The 27270-nt window shown below is 39.4% G+C and overlaps 2 protein-coding genes across 2 annotated transcripts in view; one reads left to right on the top strand and one right to left on the bottom strand.

Annotated features, from left to right (window-relative positions):
• Positions 1-1439: 1439 nt before the first annotated feature.
• LOC135470315 (eukaryotic translation initiation factor 2D-like) lies at positions 1440-25049 on the bottom strand. Its single transcript, XM_064749178.1, has 15 exons — positions 24920-25049; positions 23983-24173; positions 22949-23032; positions 21368-21461; positions 19968-20075; positions 18430-18671; positions 17901-18018; positions 17304-17349; positions 13579-13682; positions 12440-12589; positions 11250-11339; positions 7693-7785; positions 6808-6928; positions 2798-2972; positions 1440-1544 (listed from the first exon to the last, which is right to left on the bottom strand). The coding sequence occupies exons 1-15, from the start codon at positions 24973-24975 to the stop codon at positions 1474-1476; spliced, it is 1743 nt and encodes a 580-aa protein (XP_064605248.1). The 5' UTR covers positions 24976-25049; the 3' UTR covers positions 1440-1473.
• Positions 25050-25213: 164 nt separating this feature from the next.
• LOC135470386 (sperm flagellar protein 2-like) overlaps positions 25214-27270 on the top strand; it is a 38986-nt gene continuing 36929 nt past the window's right edge. The window contains 3 exon segments of the mRNA XM_064749296.1: positions 25214-25365; positions 25784-25886; positions 26762-27014. Coding sequence (XP_064605366.1) covers positions 25308-25365; positions 25784-25886; positions 26762-27014 — 414 coding nt within the window. The 5' untranslated portion in view covers positions 25214-25307.

Raw genomic sequence — 27270 nt, forward strand, 5'->3', positions numbered from 1 at the left:
TTCTTCCTGCCTGTCGGTAACCAGATCTAAAACGCCCCTACTTCTCGCCTTATTTGTCGTCAGCTGGAGCTAATATGTATCTACTTCTTGTCAAATTTGTCGCTAACTCGATCTAAGATGCAACAATTTCCTCTCTGATTGGTCGATAACTCGGTCTAAGATGCACCTCCTTCCTCCCTGATCATTGAGCCTCGCTTTGGCTGGACAGGTCAGTGCCAGTGAAATAAAACATCTCGATATGCAAATGACTGAATGAGCTGATGTCACTTTCTTACATGTGGACGCAAGAATTCGATTTAAACCATAGAAGGACGGGAAGAGAGTTGGCATTTCCTCAAATCTACATGTAATTGACGAATGATCAGAATTGGGATAAACTAGACGGAGGTCGAATTTAGACGTATTACTCACTTGATCCCCAGTTAACCACCTCGGTCACGGGGGCCATCGTATATTGAATAGAAACTAGATCAAGGATATGGCACCATCAAAATGTCAACATTTCGCTTTTGTGTCGCCGAAGTAGGACATTTTGACATATAGATTACCTGTAGTCTTAATAACTAGGTCATCCAATAAAATCTCTCAGCACATACCTTCAGTTACATGCTTTTTTCTGTATACCCTAGTTCTTCAACAGCCTTTGCAACAAATATTTTGAAACAGTCTGTGAGAACTACAGAGTGTAGAGAAATAATTCGCATGAAACTTGCATCTTTAGTGACAAGGTCAAATCATTTTTAGTGATTTTTCGCAATGATTGTGTGCATAAATTCCACTGTAAAAAAGTGCTTTAGTGGTTGAAAAGGTTGATGACTTACAGTATATCCAAGTTCTGTGATCATGTGAGCGTGCGTCTGTTGTGCACACTCAAGACGGATACTCTGATCAAAACGGCTCTTCTGCTCTAGCATTTCACTGGTCAACACTTGCAACATGTTCTGAACTGAACTCGAATTACCCACCGAAGGTGACATCAGAAGGCATCAGTTAACGCTGAAGACATCAAAAGGGATATGACCTCTGGTATGGCGAGAATGGGATATTATTATGTCAGCTTCAGTTTTACTTACTTTCTATATTAGACTTTAATTCTAATTTGTTGAAGGGATTCATCTTGTCCCAACAAGTAGGTAATTCACACAGTTCATCAAAGTGCAGAAAACCGCATACCCTAAAATGTCAACAAATTCAGCCATCCAGGTTTAACTTTAGATCCGATTTTAAATTAAAATTCATCAGATTTTAAAGAATAAAACATATCGTTCACGCAGGGGGCACATATGAACTTCCCAAAAATTCTAAAACGACCTATGTAGTTCAGAGAACAACCATCTAATACGCTAAAACATGCACAATGTCTATCTCCAATCTGTTGGATGTTTAGAAAGTTGTGAACAACAGACAAATCACAAGAAATGAATACAATACAGCAGTTACAACTCAACAATCCATATTTTATTAAATTAAATTTCATCTTCGTTTTCCCGATTTGGGGGCTTTTTCCAGACCTTTAATATATTTCCTTTGTATGTGATATTCTCCTGGAAAGACAAAGACATGTACATCTCAATAACGCTTTGAGAACTTAAGAGCGTGTCAGTGATACAGCAATGATCAAAATTTGCATATTGGATTAATGTAATGTCTCACTTTACATGATTATCTGATAGTCAGAAAACAGCACACACCTCTGTCTCAGCCTATGTTTCTATTGACACTTGATACAAACGTATTCCTTTTTACTCACAACAGTAGGCCTACATTCATTTCATAACTGACATTATTAATTAATTCTATTAATTGACACCGACAACATTTATACCCAGGAATGTTGATTATAAGTCAACATCAGTGATGAGGCTTAGCCTAACAAACCAAACTTAGTTTCGAACTCACATAGTTTCTAAACGTCAAGCAGTGACGTAAAGCTAGCTTAGAGACCGACCACTGCATCGTAAGGAGTAAGGCATTATGCACCAAGACAATTTTTCACATACTCATTAGTGGTCGCTTTTATGGGAGGAGGAAACCCAAGTGCATTTGGCTCAGTTGATGACACATTCCTAATGTGATTACAAACTTGCATGCCATGTAGGCGAAAGACAAGAGGTATTCAGCCAACAGGACACTGCACGAAAGGCCACAAAGCGTCTTCCACAAGTTATTATCAGCAAGACCTCACATACAGTGCCAGAGGGGGAATCTTAAAATTCCCTGGCCCAGTTCACGGTAGAGGAAATTAGAGTGAACCATAAGCCTTTGGCAAGTATATGCCTTCTCTTCACAAATAACAGAAAGATTTTCGCTCCCAGAGAAAGCTCAATATTTATGCCACCAGGTAAAGGGGTCCCTAGCCAACTTCATATAAGACAAATTGAACAGTCCTACAAGCACTGTAGAGCTCTAAGTCAACCAAAGAATGGTTGAGGCAGGAGAATTTTGATGATCCCTGTTCAAGACAGAAACTAAACCAACACTTTGACGATTTAAGGATTGCTAAAGAAGTAAATAAATACCATAATTCTTCTATTCATTAGGTCATCTGGTATGCTCCATTTAGCCAATATACAGTCATGAAAAACAGGAGTACAGATTTTCTCTTTTCTTACAGTGTTAGTCCATCTAATAAATAAACTTTACATATTTTTACTTTTCTGAAAAAAGCAAACAACAAAACCTAAGAAAAATTAATTTAGCTTTCAGTACCATTAATAACCTAAAAATTAGAAGAATAACGGTAAATATGTCATACTTGTGTATTACAGTGATGATTATGTATTCAGCAAATACTCACCCAGCAGAAGATCTGATATAAAGTTGATCTGGTTCCCCTGTACCATGACCTGAAGTCCCTTATTCTTCTGGGCGGTGGGGCAGGCAGAGGCACTACAGGCTACGCTGACCTGTACTCTGTGAGCAAACTCCACCGGGTCAATACCAAACAGCTCCAGGTTATCCACCAAGGTCACCTATATCCAGAATGAATGAATGAATGATTATGGCTTAACGCCGCATTGGCAATTTTCCAGCCATATTGTGGTGAGAACAACTTCTAAACAGGAGCCAGTAATTAGTTTTCGATAGGATGAGAATACCAAAAATGTAACAAAAATAGACGAACATGTTTAAGAAAACAGTTAAAAAAGAACCATATCTTAGATAAAACTCGAAAACCACAAAATTTGTGCAGAAAATGTAGGAAATTGCACGTATATTTGATTTATTTGTATATATATGTGTGTGCGTATAAAAGAACTATATTTCATGATATAGGTCAATGGCCTTTATATATTTAACAGCAGCATCGCCGGCAATGCTTTCAAACAAATCATATATAGCGCTGACCGTGTCTTTGCCGCACATTAGCAAAGTCCACACAGTCAACAAGGATTTTTTTAACGTAGTATTGCGCATCACATCCAACATACTCTGGAGCACAGCTCCCATCGAGAACATAAATGAGTGTTAAACGAGAATGCCCAAGATGGCACTTCGTTAAAACTACCTGATCTCTTCTGAGATCTGAGATCTGAGACATACCGCGTGTATACTTATTTATTTATTTGATTGGTGTTTTACGCCGTACTATTATTTCACTTATACGACGGCGACCAGCATTATGGTGGGAGAAAACCAGGCCCTAGATAGGGGAAACCCACGACCATCCGCAGATTGCTCACAGACCTTCCCACCTATGGCCGAAGAGGAAGCCAGCATGAGCTTGACTTGAACTCACAATGACTGCGTTCGTGAGAGGCTTCTGGGTCATTACGCTGCGCTAGCGCAGTACACAACTGGGCCACGGAAGCCCCTACCATGTGTATAAGAATTATAGCCAATGGCAGGGTGAATAGCGTGCAGTTTATTATAATCTGTAAATCCTATTCACTCTGCCAAAGGCGACTAAAATGTTTAAGAGTATTAGACCCAAAATCCGTGTACGCTATTTTTATTTTGGATATAGGTATATTTAGGGCAGCCTTTGCCTCCCTGTCCATGACTTGTTATCTAACAGAATATAATATATTTGCCTCTTTAAATTTATTTTCTATGTAACACAAAAATCTGAAGTATTAACGGATTTTTAAATTTGTTATTCCCTATTGCCATAAGGCAAGAAAGCGAATCAGTTCTGAATCTCGGTTGAGAAGTTTGAAGAAGAAGAAGAAGAAGGAAGAGAAAGGGGTGACGAAGAGAAGAGACCCAATGTTTCCAAGACCGCTGCTGACGCAACCCTGTTTCAATCCTTTGACCCGTCAGTATATATAAGTTTATAATATGGATAATTAGCCTTGATTTCAGGAAAATGTTGCTGGAATTATAAGAGGATTTGTATTGGATTTCTTATGTTATATAAAAAAGGCTAGTCAGCCTCTACAAACTCTCTACTGGTGAGGTTCTAAAAGCATCAAGGCTAGGCCTCAAACCTTGGTGACAGACAGGATCCCAAATTCTTATATACGACTTCCTTGCTGAACCGTAAATAATGGACCCATAGTCCAATTTAGACCTCCTCACCACAGGAAGATTTAATAAAATAGAACCGTCAGAGCCCCAATCGGTCCTCGGCGCGACCCTGATTATATCGAGAGCTTTTGTATATTTGGCTTTAGGCTTTTTTTTACATGGGTATGAAAGACAATTTATTATCGAATATTATACCAAAAAAATTTAGTTTCACCAACAACTGTGATCTGTTTACCACAAAATTTTAGATCAGGGTCAAGATGAAATTTATGTTTAGTACAAAAATGCATACCAACGGTCTTAGATCTTTTCATTTTCAGTTGCCCATTTCTCGATCTTATTGAGACAATGCTGCAGCTGATGTTCGCTGTTATTCATAGTTTTAGCACGGTAGTATATAAGAAAATCATCCACGTATGAAGAACCTTCTTTGTCAGATGTTAATGTTTTGGCTAAGCTATTTGTTTTCATCTTTATTTACCTATTTATATATTTATTTATTTATCTAATTCGTGTTTTACGCCGTACTCAAGAATATTTCGATGGCGGCCAGTATTATGGTGGGAGGAAACATAGCAGAGCACGGTGGGGGGGGGGACCCTTGACCATCCGCAGGTTGCTAACAGGCCTTCCCACATACGGCCGGAGAGGAATATTTTTATGCTAAACAATGTTGGCGATAATATTCTGCCCTGAGGAACACCCATTACCTGCTCACAGGAGTCAGAAAGAGTATATCTTCAACTGACGATCAGATAAAAATTCTGATATAAATATCGATAATCGACCTGTAAGGCCCATATCAGATAGGTCCTTAAAATACCAGATTTGTATGTGGTGTTGTAGGCCTTCTCAAGGTCGAAAAATATCGACACTAACTGTCCATTGTTAATAAAACCATCCCGAACAAAGTGATCTAAAGTTGATCGACCTTGCCGAAAACCAAAATGCATATTAGAAAGTAACTTGTTATCATCCGTCCCATAGTCTTACAGACAGAGCTGTTAAGAGCTACGGGACTGTAATTAGACGAATCGCTAAGATTCTTAAGCGGTTTGGGGAATGATACACGCCCTCCTTCCATGAAGGTGGAAATTACCAGTTATCCAAATATCATTAAGCAAGTTCAAGAGAATCTCAAGTTTTCTCGCAGTTTTAAGTTCATCGAAAAAAAGGGACGATTGTAACACAATTTTTTAAAAGAAAAGGGCAAAGTTTCGCCTTCTGGTGCTTAACGTTGAAATTCCACAGAATAATTCTCAGAATAGGTTCTTAGAAATTGTTTCAGCTATTTTATTTGCTATATCCGAAGGAGAAGTTAATATATTATCTCAACCTTCCAAATGCTGAACTTTGGCTTTATTATTTTTTGCCTTTACGTTTCTGAACAACGTTCCAGAGCTTACGCATTGGTGTTTTTAACATAATGCCTGAAACAAAGTTCCGCCAACAAGGTCGTCCCTTGGACTACTTGAGTTATTGAGGAGGCTTAACTCTAAAAACACGAAAATGGCTTGAGTTATTATCAGTAGGACATGTATTAAAACTCCGCTCTGCCTTTTTACGGTTCTTAATGCTTTACTTCTGGATAGTGAATTTGTTCAAGTCTTACTGATAGTTCTATCGGCAGCTCGTAAAATGAGTTCATTAAATTTCAACTTAGGATCATCTGCTGCATTAAGAGTCACTGGAGTGACGTCAGCCTCACAGAACATCTCAAATGCGATCCAGTCTCCTTTATCTAATTTCCACCTAACTAAAGGTTCTAAAAAAAATTAGAAGTGTTACGTTGTAGGATAACAGGGAAATGGTCACTACCACAAGATCATTATGCACTCAAATCAGGGAGAAGTGATGGATCTGTGATAGTGAGATCGATAGCAGAATAAGCTGTCTGCAGCTTGCTTGTTATTTTGATAAAATTTACCTTAAGATCTCGACAATTCCATTGTATAATTTTGTCATATATACACATTACGGAGGGAGACTTACAGGGAATTTATCTTTGTGTTTGGACCGAGGACGACCCTTCCCTGGAGATCGGCTAGAAGATCTCCCTGGTGCAGGTGATGTATCACATACACATCTGATGTTGAAAGATCGACGTCCTCCAACGATCCAAACTTATTAAACGCTCGGGCAGGATCCCAAGTGGCTTTAGATGGGCGCTCTGTGGTGTCACTACGTTTACTAGGTTTATTATTGTAACTTTTGGACTTATTTTTGGCATTATTATCTTTAGAGGGATTGAGTTAAGGTTTAACACTTTGTCCGTTACTACTCACTGGTTTCATTTGTTGTATCAAAGTAGTCTTGGTTGGACAAGAAAATATGTACCTTTTTATTGCTGGTCCTTTGTTCAACATTAACACTGATGGGCTCCAGTTTTCCCTTCCTGATGACAGGTGGGCGACCTGGGAAGGTCACCTGATGAACAACCGGCATCTTCTGTAAAAACCTTCAGGGTAAAAGCAAAACAGGACAAGAAGCTTAATCTGCCTGATGGTCCTTGCTCAAAAATGCATTAGAAAACACGTCAGATATAACTCTTTGCTAATACCAAACTCACAAGACTTTGTCAATACTGGTTGAAACTCACTACGCTGAATGTACACCAGTAAATCCTTGGACGCTCCATGAACTGTTATGTTTTGCGTAGTCTATATTTAGCTTGTGACATGCAATGCCGCACTTCAGCTGGTATCTGGCATCCATCTTGTTTTGACATTTAGGGGCCTCCATAGTCGAGCAGGTTAGTACTCCGCCATAGAACAAGGACCCAAGAGTCTCTTACCAATGTGGTCACTGTGAGTTCAAGTCCAGCTCATGCTGGCTTCCTCTCCTGCTGTACGTGGGAAGGTCTGCAGTAACCTGCGGATGGTCGTGGGTTTCCCCTCTGGGCTCTGTTCTGTTCCTCCCAAAATATTGCCGGCTGCCTTCATATAGGTGAAATATTCTTGAGCACTGGCATTGCGTAATACACCAATCAAATAAATATTTTGATATTTCTATTTCCTTGGTCCTGCTAACAAGAAGCAATGCCTTAAACACGTTTGGAGCAAGAAGCTATACTTCACTTTTTGTTTTTTCGTTATAGCTATTATCATACTGTTTTCTTGTTTTTCTTTTTTTAACTGGTGATAGGCTACAGTAATGCTGTGTCATATGAATTGTGCATCACATGGACTATTCAGTAAACAAGCAGAGACTGTGAATATGTACCTGCTCAGAAGTTCCTCCCAAGTCATGTGAGTTGTGTTTACCTCCCCTTTGTCCAGGACCACATCCCCTATGATGGGATCTATCTGCACCACACTGGAAACAAGTCAAACAAAAATGAAAGCCCTTTTACTCACTAGTGGTGACCATCCAGGCTAATATTACTACTTTAATAGTTTAAATAACTACTGCAAAATTTAAGTTTAGCATTTCTGAAGAGACACTTTTTACTTGATTCTGATTGATTCATCCATTAAAGGACCAGTTGTGGAGTTTGATTTACCTATTGCAAACGTTTCTGACAAAACATCTGCAACAGCTATATTTGTACTCAAATGAATTTTATTTATGAACAATCTTTTACATGGGAGTAAATTACCCAGAGAAAGATGTCTGGCAAGGAGTAACAGCAATTCATCTAGAATCTGTCAGTACATAGACAACAGCCTTTCTGCTTGATGATATGAACATACCATCTAAAAGAGTTCTATTTCCTAAGCTCAGTGTTTAAGTCATAATGCCTTAAGCCAAAAGCAATTTATGCAGAGATGTTATGAAAAATAGATGAACACAGTGTTGTGAATGTGAGCCAAATCGGCTTCCACTGTCATTTGCAAGACTGTCCACTGGCAGAGAATGACAGACTGATTCCAAATGTGCTAAATCAGTTAAAATATTAAATTATAAAATATAATTATTAAAATATAACATATATATGAGACAGAGAAAGTTAAACTTCATCTGAGGCTCATTTCTGATCATGACTTTATTGCTGATACATACATATACTTTTACCAGTATATTATCCTGATCAGAGATACACATTGTGTAATAAAACAGATATCACCATGGTGATAGTTGCTCATGCTCAGTTGTTGATTGTGAAAGGAAAGAGTTATTAAAGGCAAAAAAGGGACTAACATTATATCAAATGTAAACATTTGCAAAATACAGAGATAATGTTTATCGTACACAGAGGTATATAATGAAATAAACCATATATGGCCTACATAGGCCTAAAAGACAAGGTTTATCCTGATCAGGGGAGTATACAGTAAAATATTTTTACTTTCATAGATTTAATTCAAAAATTGGTTCACAGGAATTAATTTTTGCATAATTAATGAATGGAATTCTGGGGAAAAAATCTTAAAACTGTTCAATTTTGCGAGTTATAATATGGCCGAAATTACTCAAGCATGTCAAACTGGTATTATCAAGGATGGGTATCATCCTCTTTTGTTTCCCGTGGTGTCGCTAAAAAATATAAATTCACCATTATCAGAGCCCATCATTCATGCTTGATTAACCCAGTCAAGCAACATGATTAGTTTGAGATTGTTTTCAGTTTTAATTGTCCTCTGTAGCTGGTCAGAAACTGTTATTAACCATTACATACAGCTGTCAAACACCCATTGAGCTGTTGTATACAGTTCATAATTTGTTAGAAGCTCAGTCATTGGTCCAAAGGAGACGCTTAGGCCAATGGGACAGCGTGTATCAAAGCAACATTCATTGGAAGCCAGCACTTGTTTTATACCCACTAAGCAGTAACACCAAAGATTGTATATATTTAAAGCTTAACTTTAATTTAATTACAACCAATACACGCATGACCACTTCGGCTTGAATTTTTGCATTCAGTTTGAGCATTCGTACCAGAAAAACACAGAACTGAGTTTTTTTAACCTCAATATTCAGTTTTTAACTGAATTTTACCACCGTATACCAGGGCCTAAAGTTGACGTGTATGAATCCTTGTGACTGATCCCATATGTGCTAAATCAGGTAAAATATGGCTAATTACAAATGTCCAACAATAAAGACAATGTAATTTTCAGCTCAGAGCTATAAACTTCTCCGTCTGTGTGTCTGTTGGTTGATTCCTCAGCAGGCATGTTGGTCAGTCACTTTGTCCAGTCACTTGGTCCCGTCACCTGGTCCCGTCACCTGGTCCCGTCACTTGGTCCGGTCACTTGGTCCCATCACTTGGTCCCATCACTTGGTCCAGTCACTTGGTCCCGTCACTTGGACCAGTCACATGGTCCAGTCACTTGGTCCCGTCACCTGGTCCCGTCACCTGGTCCCGTCACCTGGTCCCGTCACCTGGTCCCGTCACCTGGTCCCGTCACTTGGTCCCGTCACGTAGTCGAGTCACTTGGTCCCGTCGCTTGGTCCAGTCACCTGGTCCAGTCACTTGGTCCCGTCACTTGGTCCCGTCACCTGGTCGAGTCACTTGGTCGAGTCACTTGGTCCAGTCACTTGGTCCCGTCACCTGGTCCCGTCACCTGGTCCCGTCAAGTGGTCCAGTCACCTGGTCCAGTCACTTGGTCCCGTCACTTGGTCCAGTCACCTGGTCTCATCACTTGGTCCTGTCACTTGGTCCAGTCACTTGGTCCCGTCACCTGGTCCCGTCACCTGGTCCAGTCACTTGGTCCAGTCACTTGGTCCAGTCACTCGGTCCCGTCACCTGGTCCCGTCACTTGGTCCCGTCACCTGGTCGAGTCACTTGGTCGAGTCGCTTGGTCGAGTCGCTTGGTCCCGTCACCTGGTCCCGTCACTTGGTGCAGTCACCTGGTCCCGTCACCTGGTCCCATCACTTGGTCCTGTCACTTGGTCCAGTCACTTGGTCACGTCACCTGGTCCCGTCACCTGGTCCCGTCACCTGGTCCCGTCACTTGGTCGTGTCAACTGGTCCAGTCACTTGGTCCAGTCACTTGGTCCCGTCACCTGGTCCCGTCACCTGGTCCCGTCACTTGGTCCAGTCACTTGGTCCCGTCACTTGGTCCCGTCACTTGGTCCCGTCACTCCTTTATACCTATCTTTACATGGATCACTCAATTCATGAGTGGCCTTAGAGCAAGATGACATGAATAGTTTGCAGGATACTGGAGCTAGTTTGAAGTGTTGGTCCAGTCACTTGGTCCCGTCACTTGGTCCTGTCACTTGGTCCAGTCACCTGGTCCCGTCACCTGGTCCCGTCACTTGGTCCAGTCACTTGGTCCTGTCACCTGGTCCCGTCACCTGGTCCAGTCACTTGGTCCCGTCACCTGGTCCCGTCACTTAGTCCCATCACCTAGTCGAGTCACTTGGTCGAGTCACTTGGTCGAGTCACTTGGTCGAGTCACCTGGTCCCGTCACTTGGTCCAGTCACCTGGTCCCGTCACTTGGCCCCATCACTTGGTCCCGTCACTTGGTCCAGTCACTTGGTCCCGTCACCTGGTCCCGTCACTTGGTCCCGTCACTTGGTCCCGTCACTTGGTTGTGTCAACTGGTCCAGTCACGTGGTCCAGTCACTTGGTCCAGTCACTTGGTCCAGTCACTTGGTCCCGTCACCTAGTCCCGTCACATGGTCCCGTCACTTGGTCCCGTCACTCCTTTATTCCTATCTTTACATGGATCACTCAATTCATGAGTGGCCTTAGAGCAAGATGACATGAATAGTTTGCAGGATACTGGAGCTAGTTTGAAGTGTTTTGTCTTTTGTAACAATTTCCTGTGTAAGCAATTGTGGCACACAGTTGAACATGGTGAAAAAATTTAAAGACTGCAAAATTTACCTCTTTTTATCTTGTACTTGTAGGTCGTTAGCCTTCACGTAATCTGTGATGACGGCTCTGACATCAGTGGACGACAAAGCTGAGCCCTTACTGTAACAGAACATACCATTTATGTTAATTATTACATTATCTGGGAACAGATTTTCTCGTCTGTTAGTGCACCTGTGCCACTTCATAAGACAATGTGAAGAATAACATTTTTTAACATACCAAGATAGCTGCGTATACAAGAAAGAAATTTCTTTCACAGCACTTGAGTCTGTGGTAATTAAATCCTAAAGAACAAATCCAAAGTGGACCATAACCAATTTACCACGTGAATTCCAATTATTCAAAACTTATCATGCCACTTGACTAGATGTTGTCAAAAAAAAAAGATGATGTGACATTGAAAAGACATCATCACAAATGTGGGTGCCTTTAATGTTGGTTCCTTTCACATATTTTCATTTCAAATTTGTATTTGTCTCTACTTATGAAAAGTTAAACATGAGAAATTAAACATGTAAACTTTTAAATGTACACACCAGGGATGTGTTTTACAAAGCTCATTTTAATGCTATGGTGACCTGTGTCTTTTCTAAATGTCACAAAGTGTAAGTTTTGACAGCTTTGTAAAAAAATTTTCACTTATGTGAGGGGAGTCAGTTAATGGATGGAGGCACTTAATTAATTAACTGGAGCACTATAGCTAAACCATTTAGACCTTTGGCCACAATACTGACAGGGGGCTCAGTTGGTTAGCGCGCTAGCACATTGTAATGACCCAGGAGCCTCTCACCAATGCAGTCACTGTGAGTTCAAGTGCAGCTCATAATGGCTTCCTCTCTGGCCGTACGTGGGAAGGTCTGTCAGCAACCTGCGGATGGTCGTGGGTATTTTGCAGGCTCTGCCCGGTTTCCTCCCACCATAATGCTGGCCATAGTCGTATAAGTGAAATATTTTTGAGTGCGGCGTAAAACACCAATAACATGAATAAATGAACGATACTGACAAATTGTCCCACCTGTGAGTTCGGCCAATACGCAAACCACGCTGGTGGAAAGCAACTGACCTTCAATGAGCCTTTAACAGACTGCTAAAACGATGACATGAGCGATGCCAACTGCTTTACTATTAACAAGGCACCACAGCACAGTTTTGACTCCATGTCTGGGGTGTCCTAGCTACATGTAGATTAGACGTCTAACCTGTATCCAGCAGGTCTGAACACTGGCAGCATGACTGAGGTCACCGAGTACATCTCCTGTATGCACGGAGGCTGAAATCCCTCATCCCCAGAAGACTTACTACCTTCTGCATCAGGTTCCGGAAGGTCTGGTGGAGTGAAATCCCTGAAGCTGCCAGTGTGATCAACAAACAGATTAATGAAGTTAATGATCAAAAATTCCCTCCCTGGCTAAGTTGATAAAAGTTATATTGAATTTAGAAAGGTGTTTTGAAATTTGTTTGGAAGGCAGGGTGATATCTTACTGGAAGCACAGATTATTAGGTAGCACGGCTACCAAAGAGCTCGCCTGTAGGAGGCCTATGAATGCAAACTTCAGCTGAAAGCATAAAGCACTTAAATATTTACCTTAAGACCGAATCCAATACACAAGAAACAAAGTTGTGAACTTTGTATGCACACAGGGCATCAACAACTGAACATTTCCCTCGTCTTACTGTCATTTTACACATGTATGCAATCCCTGAGATTGCATGATGCAGACGCTGATGGTAGCGCAGAAGCTACTGTATGCCTATACATAGTACAGGTGCACTAAACTGTACGTTTTATCATCAAAAACAATGCCCTAAAACTTTTAATTGCCTCTAAAAATGTACTTTTTTGGAAGAAAAGTATGGGCACTTCTGTTACAGTGTGATCTTTGTTGGAAATATCTAGTTTTTGAGGTTTAACAATGACAAATAAAAAAACAAGTTTTACAGGCATATGTGAAAGTGAAATCCTAGCTTATTGTTGTCAGTGTTCTTACATTAAGGGTATAGCATTTCACATTACCATTTAAAACTTCTATGACATCTAATTCTACGTTTGTCTTCATTATTCACATATTTCAAAATTCAGTGCGTTTTGTTAATGTGCCAGCACAAAAACACTTTCGTACCGAGTGATTTGTTGAATCTGACTTATCATATGGACATAGGACAAGCTCATTTCATTTACACCTAACTAAATACATGTAGATAAACAGATTACATGCTTCATTTCTGTTGAATTCTTCAGGTCGCTATGAACAATCACACAGTGTGAATGCAGCTTTAGATACATTTGAATGTAATAAAAATAAACTGATGATGAAGCCTTTCTATCGCTTGTACTCACTCTGGATGAGATTTGTTTATCTCAGTCACACTCTCCACTCCTTTTGTCAGTTCCTTCACTTTGATTAGTCCTTTTTTAGACATGGCTTGTAAAAACTTTGATAGCTGAAAAAGATATACAATTACAAGTACCTGCCTTCTTCACCTATCTGAAACGCTCTTACATCACCGTATTTCCCCAACTTTTTCGCAAGGAGCCGAGATGAGTTCAGCTTGCTGCATGAAGTCACAACTCTACAACATTGCCACAACCTATATGAACATAAAAGCCCATACCTCAAGCAGGGGCACTAACTTGTTTTCCTGCCACCGATCACTTAACAGCAGACCGTGTGAGTATAGTGCGGGTGGTGGGGGTATAGACAATGGTCATAGGGTATAGATAATGTTCGACTTGCGGCGTAGGCCCCTAATTCTAACGGGTGTCATGCAAAGCGATATGGCCAAACTGCACAGCTATCCAATTAAATACACAAATTCATGAAATTCCCGAAAGTTCCAACCACTGGTGGTTGAGTATGATGACTGCCGTCAAACGATGTTGAACGCCTAACTCAGGGATTCCAAATCAGTGAAATCTAAGTCAAACTGTCTATTCTAACAGCAGTAAACCTGCTAACCCTCCACAAAATCCATTAATTAACTTTATTTCTTGCTTAAGAGATCATTGTAACAATAGAAACTTTCTCTCACTATTGAATCTTAATCAATAGTCATGGAATCAACTGGCATACTAAAAACCTGTGACTGAAAAGATGACCAATGGTGTGACAGGTCTCAAATGGCTATCTGTTTCAAGGTTATGTGGGTGGACTGTAAGTGAAGACCATATGGTTTACAGATATATTGGCGTTTTACGCCTTACTCCAGAATATTTCACTCATACAATGGTGGCCAGCATGATGTTATTTTTTTATTTCATTGGTGTTTTATGTCGTACTCCAGAATATTTCACTCATACGACGGCAGCCAGCATTATGTAATTTATTTATTTGATTGGTGTTTTACGCCGTACAACGGTGGACAGCATTACGGTGGGAGAAAACCAGGCAGAGCCCAGGGGAACCCACAACCACCTCAGGTTGCTGGCAGACCTTCCCACGTATGGTCAGAGAGGAAGCCAGCATGAGCTGGACTTGAACTCACAGTGGCCGCATTGGTGAGACTCGTGGGTGATTACGTTGCCCTAGCGCACTAACCAACTGAGCCACAGAGCCCCCTGCCAGCATTATGGTTTGAAGATTTCACAAAATGGTGATCATAAACTCTGTGTGCATGGGTTGAACATTGTGTTCACATGTTTGAAAATTGACAGCAAATTAACAGCTTCATATTGCAACAATTTTAAACAATGGCTATCACCATTCCTCGTCACATATTCTGGGAATTCACAGATCGTGTGCCAAATTGTCTTACAGGTAACTGACAGCTCATAGAATTCAACACTGAGCAATCAGATGAACTGATTGTCATTGACCTGCCCCTTGGAAAAACAGACTGACTGCGAAATCTCCTGACAAATTTAGACTAAATGACGGGAGTTAAAAAATTTACATATTGCCATGTATCTAGTGATGATTATACTTTTAAGTTAGGCCTTCATACTAAACCATTTAAGTAAAACCATCATACAGTCCTGTACTGGTTGATGTATTATAACGATGTTCACTACACTTAATCTATTTCGCACAAACAAAACAACAGATGGTCGGATAGGGGTCTGTGATTGATGTGTCCTACAAACTATACTGGAATAGAGCAAAGCTGCAATTTGCATATCAATACCACTCAGCTGGTTTGAATGCACTCGGTCAGTTGTTGATTGACACCTCCAAATTTTCACCCAAAGAACATTACCTTATTGTTAGGTCATCAGAGCCTACACTGGTTAGATAGGCCTATATGTAAGCTCTAATGTAATGCAAAAAACTGGGTGAAAATGAATTTTCTTACGAGAACAAACAATAAAACTAAGCCAAATTTCTGTAAGTGGAGGCTTACAATGTTTTGTTCAACTTATGGAAGCATAAAAAAATTATCAATTCAATTATCAATATTTTAGAAACGTACAAACATTGTTACTTTGGTTATTGGTTTAGAAACTTTTCATTCTACATGCATCTTGTAACAACTTTCTGAAGAAAAGAAGAACGAGTCCAATCACAAAGAGCGTGCTTTTCAGAAGTGAATGCATGCGTCAGAACTACTCATATAGAGATTAAGGGATTAAAGATGAGTGTTTGATTCTGCCTTTGAACAATCTCACGTTTAACTATAGCTATAAACGTCACAAAATGGCCTAACATCTCTGTTACAGTGTTGATGTCGAATAATTTATTTACATTCGTTTAAAAACGGAAATGAATTACACCACAAGCAAGACTTCAGTTTCTGTTGTGTACACCTCCCATCTTCTGAGTCACTGTTTTGGTTAGGTGAATCATATTCTACATGTATTTATTTAACAGCCTGACTGTTCAGTCATATGCCACAGGTGATTGTATATACACGCTGTGTGAAACAAGGAATAAATGTCCAGAACTTGAGATATATGCTGGTGCAAATTCTGGTGTGATGAACACAAAAATGTCTTGCTGGCCAGCACTCGACAGCCATCTTGTACTCCTGTATATAGATGCAGGCACGACAATACAGATGCAGGCACGAGAATACGATTACCGATACAGAGAGAAATGAACATGGCAACCACCTGTTGTCTTTAATAATTCTGTACTTGATATTTCTTGTAAATACCATAAAGAGTAACCAGTATTTGTCAGCCATGCTGGCTGACTGTACCACGTCTCTCAGCACATTAGGGCTTACATGACAGACCCCCTGCAATGTGTGATCTGTATCTTACAGGAACGGGATTACACCCGATCTACCCATCTGCCTGCCATGAATTCAACCCTGACGTCTTCGTAAGTTTTATGCCCCTGCTTGCGAAAAGGCTGCAGAAATACAGTAAGCATAACCCAGTGAAAAGAACCCAATTTCACCTGCAGTTTGGTATGTCAAAATGTACATTCAACATCACATAAAGGCCTTAAAATGATACTTCTATGTCAACACTTTGAAGAAATTAATCAAACTGCACAAAAAACCTTGAGTTGGCCTATAAGGTGGATAAAGCAATCAGAATGAAGCAAAAAGTGTCACCTGAAAAATGCTAAACTTTAAGTTAAAAACAGTGCCTCTAAATAATTTTACACATATGTAAAATATACTTCAAATTTTTGAAAGGTTCTAATCATAAACAGATGACATGGGTTCTACAGTAGTAATTCCAAAAAAAACATCTGCCATCCTTATATAGACTCACTTGACCATTGGTATGTATCTCTGTGTTTTCTCCTTCAAACCAATGACTTAACAGAGATCCATATTAAATTTTCATTAAAACCCTAGAACAGTAGCTGAATGGTCGCCATCAATGAGTTACTATTACAATACAAACTGTCATCGTCAGTATGTTCTAATCTCTTACAGAGAAAACTGTGCCAGTAAGGAAATCAAAGATGGCTGACAGCAGCCATATTGGATGATGTAGATAGTGATAGAAATAAATCCTAGTGGTCCTTTCACTGACTTGGAGCCAGTGTGTAATTATGAACTGGTCAACGTACATGTGTATCTAGATCTCAAGGAGAGATGTGACATGTGGACAGACATATGTCGGCCAAAATGTGATATGTGAAGGCTGAAAACTAATGCAATGCCTACCTTCTTATAAGTGGACTTCTTAACATCAAGAATATCTTTTCTTGTACTGAAAATAACAAATCCGTCCAGATTTTCATTTGATTTGGGGGAACTATTATGAATGACACATCTCAAAGGTGAATGCACATTAATGGACTTCAAATTTTCTTGCATTACAGGAAGACTGGTGTCAGTGATGTCAAAAGCTTATTTTTTACTTCAAACCATATATCTGACATTGAAATTCCTCTACTTGAGATAACTTCAAAAGTGAAAATATATGTAGAAACATAGGATATCCAACATAATGAAATGCCTTATACAGCCAACCTCAGATTACAAGCATCTGATTGCATTTATTTAAGTGAAAAATAAAATCAGTAAGTTTAAGTGACCTTTCCACTTAATTTTTTCAACTTAAGTTTTGTTCATTCAATTTCAAGGTTATCTTTACTGTTTCACATTTACTTTGATCATCTACAGTCAGGTGAGACTAACATTAGCTGGATTAAATGTAGACAAAAATTAGTTTTCAAAACTGATTTCAGCTTAATTTTGTTCTTTGACAAGATGAAAAAGGACTGTTTTCAACAACTATTGCAGGTCGTCCAAACATACCTGCAAGGAAGCATTAAGTTTCTGTACAGATTGCTGGTTAAAAGAGGAAGGTCTGATTTCTTCACTTTGGTTTTCAAAGCTGTCATAAAAGCCTCAAACAGGAATTCATCCATGTCAGCTGCAAGGATAAACAGCTATATGCTAAACTTCACACAAAATTTCATAAAAATGTGTTTTGAAGGGAAAGGACAGATTTGTTCAGCGGTATCTGCTAGAATAAGAAATAAGAAACCGTCCTTAAAGCCTCTTCAAAGATCTTCATAATCTGCCATGAAGAGGGAATAGTAAAATATTTCAGCTTCTGGTTCTTGGAGGCAGAAATCTGAAACATGTACTTCATTGTATAAGATAACAAACGATAATCTTTCAATATTTTTTTCACATGTAAACATCCTCATGTTGTTTGTTTAAATTGTCCCACGCACATTTTTACATTCATAACTGATCACTGAACAAGGACAGTGGAATCTGTAAATAACTTTTAAACCAGACACAAGCCTTTATTCTGTCCTTTAAACCAGCCTCTCACCTGTTGTATATGTGACAGGTTCTGGTTCAGATGCAGCCTCTTCAGAAGGTTCTACCTCCTCAACCCCACCCTCTGCACCCTCACATTCACCATTAGCTACTGGATCTCCAGCCTCTAGATTGAGGCTCTCTACTGTGGGCACCTCTTCTGATTTTTCTGGCAGCCCATCCTGATCCACATCACTTTGCTGATCAAAATCTGGATCTGGAAGAACAGGTGGCTCAGACTTGTCCCCAACAGACCTGTTTAATGAAGAGCGAAAGAATGGACAAGAAGATGAAGTACAATCAAAGATTGTGACTAGCAAATGAAACCTACCCTGCTTTTAGTAACCATATACCATTCATGTATACTTAAGTAAAACAAGAGATCCGTCTCAATTTTGTACATCTTTATATTCCAAGTGCAATTTCAAGCTTTCCCTCTCCACCAGACTAGGTGATGTATAGGGTAATAGAATTTTAAGGGACAGAAATGACTCATACCTGTAAAGGGAGAGAACTGTGAAGACGCAGTGCTGTCATCACGCTGTATCATCACTGAATGACTGGATGGGGTTTAATGCCACAACGGCTCTATTTCAGTCACATCATGGTGATAATAGATGTGTATCTAAGTTTCTCTGTCTTGACCAAGAACCAAAAAACTTCCTTCCTTTAATCATCACCCAAAATTTTAGACGGTGTCAAACACATCTGTTTTGTTTTATAGGTTTATATATAATTTCTGCTATTCTGTAAGACGCGTTGTAAGTTGGAGGTCACGTAACCACCCTTTCGTGTCGAAAACAAAATATTAAAGCATAGAGGAAAAGGTCACTTTTTGCCACTTCGCTAGCGACCAGTAAGGTCAAGTTGCACAAAATAACGTCACAAAAGCTCTGCAGAAACACTCTGACTATCTGGAAAGCTGAAAAATTATACACATTCAACGGATACAAGATCTCTGACAGCGATTCAAAAATAGGCATTTTCCTATGCAATAATGTAGGGAGGACAGTTTCCTTCAGCCATGCCATAGGTTACTAAGGAGATCATGTGGTCTCTAGATTCCGATCTTTCTTGCAGAATTGGAATCTACTAATACTGTCAGTAAGCGATGAACACAGTAAAATTATTTATTTGATTGGTGTTCAACATTAGACTCAAGAATTTTGCATTTGAAAAGTGGAGATCAGGTTTATGGGTGGAGAAAAAAAAGTACCCAGAGTAGGTCAGTGACCTTCATCAGTTACCTGACAAATCCACAGCCAGAAAAGAATTCAATGAAACCCACATAAAGAATTTTAGCAAGAAATGCTTGGCTGTAGACACACAACTTACCATGATTTACATATAATTTACCATAGTGGGCATACAGCTTAACATAAATGACACACAACTTACCATAGTTGACATACAACTTATCATAGCTGACATACAACTTACCATAACTGATGTACAATTTATCCTACATGTAAATGACCCATAACTTACCATAATCGGCACACAAAGTAACATAACTGACATACAACTTACCATAACAGGAATACAACTTACCATAATTCATCTCCTACTATGTGGCAAATCTTAACTCCTTTTCCTTTCATTCCTGAATCTCTCATATCATCAGATGACATGAGGGCTACTCCTGTGGCAATGGGGGCTCTATGAGGGATAGAAAAGACACAAGGCATGTAATAAACATTAAATTCGCAGTGATTTGATTTGTTGCTTTATTGTGCCACAGCCAAAGGGGAAAACACACATATGATAATAGTGGCCAGTTTTACCGGTGGAGAAAGCCAGAGTACATCTAAATGGAGTAAACCACTGACACATCTGTTGAAGGTGAGCAGTTACTGCCAGACTTCATCTAAATGGAGTAAACCACTGACACATCTGTTAAAGGTGAGCAGTTACTGCCAGACTTCATCTAAATGGAGTAAACCACTGACACATCTGTTGAAGGTGAGCAGTTACTGCCAGACTTCATCTAAATGGAATAAACCACTGACACATCTGTTGAAGGCGACCAGTCTCTGCCAGACTTCATCTAAATGGAGTAAAGCACTGACACATCTGTTGAAGGTGAGCAGTCTCTGGTAGATTTCATGTAAGACCGCACCAATGTCCCCACAACAATGAAGCACAGGAATCATGAAAATTCCCGACCAAGAGCGGGACTGAACCTATGACCCAGCAAATGAAGAGCATGGATTAAAGGTCATGACCTGCTCCCAAAACAGTAAAACTTATGAACACGAAAACTGATTATAAGCTAATGCAGGGTAAGTATGTGCAATTGTTGAAAGGCTTAACAGAAGTCGCATATCGAAAATTGGCTGTGACATTTCACTGGTTCACACCAAGAAATGAAGACCTGAGAGTGGGATTGCAAGTTCAAATCCTACTCTGGCTCGTCTGCCTCGGACTTTAATAATACCATGCAGCTGCAGGTTTGTCAGGTACTTGTCAAGGTGCAGTGGTTTTCTCTTGGCCCTGTCTCCCATCACATGATAGTAGTGTATATGTAAAACCTCTTCCTTCATTTTGCATAATAATATCTTTATTTATTGAAGGTAGCTCAGTAAATTTACAATGAAACTGTTCTTCCCCAAGACCTTCACAGAGAAAACAATATATAGGAAAGATGTAATTCAGAGTTTACTAAAAAAAAATACATCTATATACTTATACAAAACACGATAAAGCATCATGTAGATTGAAAAGCGGCGGTATACACATTCGTGTATACAAAAGCAACAACAAAGCCAATAGTGTTGTCACAACAACTATCCCAACCAGCAGGAGAAGCAGGTGGCTCCCCCGAAACAGGAAAACTTATTTAAAGTCAAATTTTAGATGACAAACTTGGGCATGAATACCCACATGTATCAATATTGTCGAACTTTAGCATTAATTCCTACCTACTGCCAAATTTCGCCATGAAGACCTACCTACTGCCCACTAGTCTCACGGCACAGACCTCAGCTTTCTCTACGGAGGGCAGGTTATCACCAGCTCTTACAACCACCCCCGGCAACATCAGATCTGTAAACGAACACAACTGCATGTATTATTAATAAAATCATCAGAAGTCACAATTTGTTTTATCTTCTGACCTGAAAACCTTTTACAATGGGATACTGACAGAAATGGGACGTATTACGTCATTTCAGTGACACTGGACATTTCACTACAGCATCGACAGAGTGAAGTCGCAGTGGGTAGACCAATATGTCACAGATGAAACCGCAGAATGCAACATGTTTCCACATTAGCGCCACCTTTTGTGAGAGGAAAATCTGCTGGTGCCCCATTAAGACAATAAGCCAAATGATGTCCAGCCTTTGCAAATAGAGAACCCTCCATTCAATAAAATTGTTCCTGGTCCCAAAGGGTGGCAGCATTCTTTCCAAAACTATTATCAAAATATATACCAATATATATGACAGTGACATTATGGTTGACAGAAACCTTGCAGAACCCGGGGGAACATCAAAAATGACGATGAGATATAGGGTTTTCAATGTGAATAGGCTGAAGAGTTGATTTATTTTTATTTTGACGTTTTTTGAACTGTTTTCTGTCAATTTGCAGCTGTGCCCCAAAACCTGTTTGCCCTCAGTACATTACATGGGCGCTAGTGAATGATGTAAGAGGCTGTATAATTTTACAGCATTTTTTAAAATTAAAATATTTAAAATCACGACTTTTACCAAAAAAAGGAAAATTAAATTTGTTTTGTCTTCAAAACAATCATCAGTTCTGCTGTCGCATTTATCTCTGCTTCAGTCAAACACCACATGATTACTCTGAATTTTCCAGTGCTCCAAAATGCACACCTTGCTCACTTAAACATATCCTGTAATGTTAAAATGTCCCACAAAGAATAAACAAACTAAGTACAGTGCCAATAACGCGTAAATATTTTGCAGCAGTTTTGGTGGCAGGCATTTTGGAGGGTGTTTGTTTTTGACGTGATCCCTTCTGCACGACAGACATAAGACTTCTCTTCAACCCTGCTGTGTCTTTCCGAATACTGAACAAATAACATCGAAGATGAAGTGTACATTACAATAAGGTCTTCTTCTGGTTACAGATATGTATCGTAGACCTTACAAAACATTGCAACTCTTTATTTGAGCCCTAGTGTAAACCATGAACGGGGCCATCGATCTGTTGTCAGTGCACACATCTCTCTTGAAGTAACGCTGAGGAGAGAATTACATGTTTAAAAATATGTTTTTTTGAATGCCAATGCATCAATGTAAGAGAATATCATAGTGTTTATTGTATTTTTATCATATAATGTGAGTCATACTGTGCCAAAATCTATAGGCATCATGACTATCTACTCCACTCTATTCTGTCCAAATGCAAAACGCACTTAAAAATTCCTTATTCGCCACCAAAACAACTCCTGTTTGTAAAGCTTTTACATTCCTGGTATGAATATATGTAGATACTTCTGTTTTCGGCGAATTTTTGTTTAATGGCATTTTCATTGAAGTAACACTTTAAGATAAATTTCCCACCTGCTCCTCCAGCAAGTTTACCAAAGACGGGAGGCCATGTGGCAAACACTGGCAAGATGTCCGGGCATTTCCATAGAGTATAGACTGGAACATAAAGCAAATCTGCAAATTATCAAACATACTAATCCGACATGTCCATGCATGAGAGTTTGCTAGATGTATGTATGCTTCAGTCATATGACAACAAAGACTCACTAGGTCTGTCTACATATATTGTGTCTTCTTGTGGCACCGCGAGTCCATGCCCCCAAAGTGCTTCCGACACTGATATATCATGCTGCAGACACCAGACATAACACCCTACCCACTCACATTATACAGACACCGAGCCAACCAGTCAGGAGTGACCCCGAAATATCTTTTTTTATCCTTCCAACACTTAAAAATTTGTAAGTATTTGCAAAATTATGAAAACTATCACATTATGGAGGGAGGAAACTAGGCCAGAAATTTAACTTAGATACTAAAATAATAGTCCTGCTCTGAATTACCTCCCTTGTTGTTACACGACAGCGGCTATGACATAACGCAAGATTAGTTTTTTAGGCATGAAACTGTGGGAAGTGGGACCTCACCTGTTAAAGCATGCAGTATGTAGGTTATGTCGCAACAGTGACAAACATTTTCTCAGCATCATAAAAATCATGTAAAAGGCATGATATCAGCCTTTGAGAGTTGCATAGATGTTCAGAAAAGTAAATGAAGTTCATGTTTTTCAGCTTAAGAGTCGCCACATGTGTTTATTGTATTTTAGAATTTTAAAAAAAATGGATTGAAAAATATGTGATGTTTATCCTGGGTTTTCTCGATTATTTAAAATCTGTCTCACAGCTAAGTCTTCAACTAGCTTAAATGGCTTTTAGCTTGGAAACTTGCCATAAGCCATTTTCTGAGGCCCTACCTAACCATAGCTTACTTCTAAAAATGCACCTTTTAAATGGGATAATGACCTCAAGGGATGTAATATAGTGTGGCCCTATTACATCAGATTCAGTCATTTTTTATCAGCTTTACGAAGAAATATACAAGCATACCTGAAGGATACAGCTTGTCAAACACCTCGAAGAAAATAGGGTTCTTCTGAAGGATATACACCAAAGCACTGTCACCAGAACCAGTGTAGACTTTCATAATGCTCATCTCTTCTTTGGCTGGGATGATTTCTCCCAGCATCTCGGAGGTCAGGTTTGGGTACAGTTTTGCTATCTGAGCTCGCAGTTTTTTCCTGTATCAGCATATGATAAGGCAAGTTCAAAAAATATAGCATAATTCCTCAAGCTTTTCGCATAGGAAAGAGCAACTTTCAGAGCTATTTATGTACATTTTTCATTTGATTTAAGCAGATCTTTAGGTTGGTGTCTTTTATTACCAAAAGACTTCTTTGATAACAAAGAAAGGCAGTTGTAAAGACTAGGGTGATCAGTGGCAGAATTCTTGCCTGCCACAACAAGCTACCCATGCAGCTAAAAACTAACTTCATTGATGTCCACTTTTAAATATGGTCTTAAAAAGTATTTACTTCAGCTGTAGTCGCACACTAAATATCATATCTATGTTTTTCATGTTCTTTGTTTTGATAAAGTGTTTTTCCCGCCACATTGTCATAAAATATTGAATGATGTGTACTTTATTGGTGATAAGTAAATCTGAATCTGTCCCTATTGTTAGTCAATGAGCGCCTCCTCAGATGTTCATTGTGAAAAGCTACTTCTTCAATGAATTGACGGAATTTGACATCACTTTACCATGTGACATCACCCTCAAATTTAAAATTCCCCTGAGAAAATCGGCCTGGATCTTCCCTGAGTACGCAATTACTACTGTAACCTTGAAGACTCCAACGACGCTAAGCCAGAATAAGAGGAGTTGGTGTCTTTCGGGCTAGGGCCGACAAGATACATAAGCCAGGGAAAAATAGCTGATTTCATTAACAACCAAGTGATCAAACTTCCTAAAAAGTGGATCAAGTACCTGTCGGAACCCTTGATGGAGGTCTGTGATTTAATTTTAAACGGCTTGAAAAACATGGTTATTTCCTCGAACTCGAAGGAATGTAACTTGAGAAAAAATCCAGGTTCAGTTCTGAAGTGATGTTGTTGTACATCAGCATGGAGCAGAAAGCGGAAGTTGTAGTGCTCGTTTGTTGAACAACCAATCATCATGCACAAAAGTCCTTTGTCCAATCGCATAGCTTGTTATAAAGACATTCGGCTGATAGTAACTATGACTACGAATATAACGCTATGGTGGACTGCAAGGGGGACAAAGTGCTGTCAGATCGCGCAAAATTACTCAGGACGGGCTTTCTGGTCATTCTTTAGTTCTGTGACAAATGTTGTGATAAAAACTGCACGTTAAAATGACGGATATATTGTGTAGGTGGCTCAACGAGGAGCTCAGGTTATCACAACCCGTGGGTAAGTGAATCTGTTGCAGCGTTGCTTGTTTGCCGACGTATTGAATCATGGATGGAAATGGCATTTCCCTGGGTCCGAATTTACCTGGCATATTTTTCTCATTAAACTAAGTGAAGTAGACATGTACTCCTCAAATAGTGAACACTACTTTCTTAATACTTAGTTTGAAGGGGGAATGTGATTGTAAATTGTCCTCAAACAGGCCTGGTACAAATACACTGACCTGCGTTAACATGTAATGAAGTTTATGAACACTGTCGGTAGGTAAACTTTATCTTATTTCTTCACACTTTGTTTGGAGTGGAGTGTTAAGGTGAGTCGTCTTCTTAATTAGGCTTTACATGATGAACTAACAGTGTATGGAATGTGCTGGGTAGTCTGCACTAATGACATGTGCATGATTTTTGTTGCTTTCCAGATTCAAAAGCATTTGCAAGAGATTTTGCCAGTGGATATTTGATAGGAGAGGTACTGTATAAGTATCAGCTTCAGGATGACTTTGACCAGTTTTCACAAAACAGGTAAAATGGAATATATTCTTATATAAATATCAGTGTGTGTAACTAGATGTATACAGAACATGGTGACTGGCGATCAAGAGGGCGCATTCGACCATGAATCATAAACAATATCGTTGCAAATGCATGTCACATGTCCCATACATCAGTGATATATGTTCACATTTTGTGTGATATTTCATCATAAGTGCTTTCACCAGGAATGGAATGATAAGTGTCATTGCTGAGATAAGGGTCGTAGTTTATTAGGTGTTTTGGACTCATCCATTGATAGGTACATAAACATACATGTGGTTTTGACGGTTATAACGTCACACTGACAAAATACCCTGCTACCAGGTATTCTGTTATTGCTGAATTAACTGAAATGAAAAATAGGTGAATAGTTGCAAGGTCATACAAAGTTATTGACTTAAGAGGTAGCAAAATATAAGAATGACAGTGTAAGCACATAGTTTTAGAGCTGTTCATTGTATAACCAGAAATGACTTATTGTGATACCATGTGGGGTTTTGGTGACAGTGAGCGGTCAGCAATGGAAATGTGACCGTTTGTACAGTTTAAAATAGTCATTGAAGACCACTTGTGGTGTACATATCTGCACCTCGTAAGTGGAAAAGTTTGTTAGTGACTTGTCAGAGGCCCGAGGTTTACACTGGGTACTCTGTATTCTCCACCCAGAAAATTGACCACCATCGTAGGATAGAGCAATTTTTGAGTATTGTATCAAACAACAATCAAATAAATAAATAAATATATAAGTAAAAGGCTTACTGTACAGAAGGTCTATGTCAAAATTACATTTGTCCAAATAGAATATTCCATATATTGATTGACATACTGAAGGTCAAACTACAGCCCTTTTCTTTTTATTCTAGAACTGCAGATTCCAAACTTAACAACTTTACAAGAATTGAACCAGTCCTCCACTTACTGGGTATCCCATTTGACACTAATGTTGCCCGGGATATCATCACCGAGAAACATGGGGTGGCCACCCGACTGATGTACCAGCTCTTCATTGCTCTTACAAACAAGAAGAAAGCAAATTTAACAGGAGTTGCCATGGAAACAATGAGGCCGTCAGCTCCAGCAAACCTGAACGCTATTCAGAGTGTGTTGTATAAGGAGGTACGGGTTGTTATTAAGTTAGCAAATGTACAAGAATTTATGCCAACAACTCCTCAGATCTGGTATTGACTTGTAGTGCACTTTTAAGCAGATAGCCTCAAATTATGCAATACAAGTCATTAAAGGTTCACAAGGAATAAACTTGAGGAATTTAAGGAACTAATTTCTATCAAAATGACACACTTATTTTTTTTGTGTTCTATTGGTAATTATCCTGACTGTCAGTTTCTGTCTAAAATAGAAAGGCTTTCATGAT

The sequence above is a fragment of the Liolophura sinensis genome, chromosome 7 (genome assembly GCF_032854445.1).
Source record: "Liolophura sinensis isolate JHLJ2023 chromosome 7, CUHK_Ljap_v2, whole genome shotgun sequence".
In the NCBI taxonomy this organism is placed as follows: domain Eukaryota; kingdom Metazoa; phylum Mollusca; class Polyplacophora; order Chitonida; family Chitonidae; genus Liolophura; species Liolophura sinensis.

What these genes read in the sequence shown, in the direction of transcription:
- LOC135470315 (XM_064749178.1), bottom strand. Translation starts at nt 24,975, where the DNA reads ATGTTTTTCAAGCCGTTTAAAATTAAATCACAGACCTCCATCAAGGGT. An exon ending in TGGGAGGAACTTCTGAGCAG is followed by an intron (nt 6,929 to 7,692) that starts GTACATATTCAC and finishes TTTACCCTGAAG; the next exon opens with GTTTTTACAGAAGATGCCGG. An exon ending in TATATCAGATCTTCTGCTGG is followed by an intron (nt 1,545 to 2,797) that starts GTGAGTATTTGC and finishes TTGTCTTTCCAG; the next exon opens with GAGAATATCACATACAAAGG.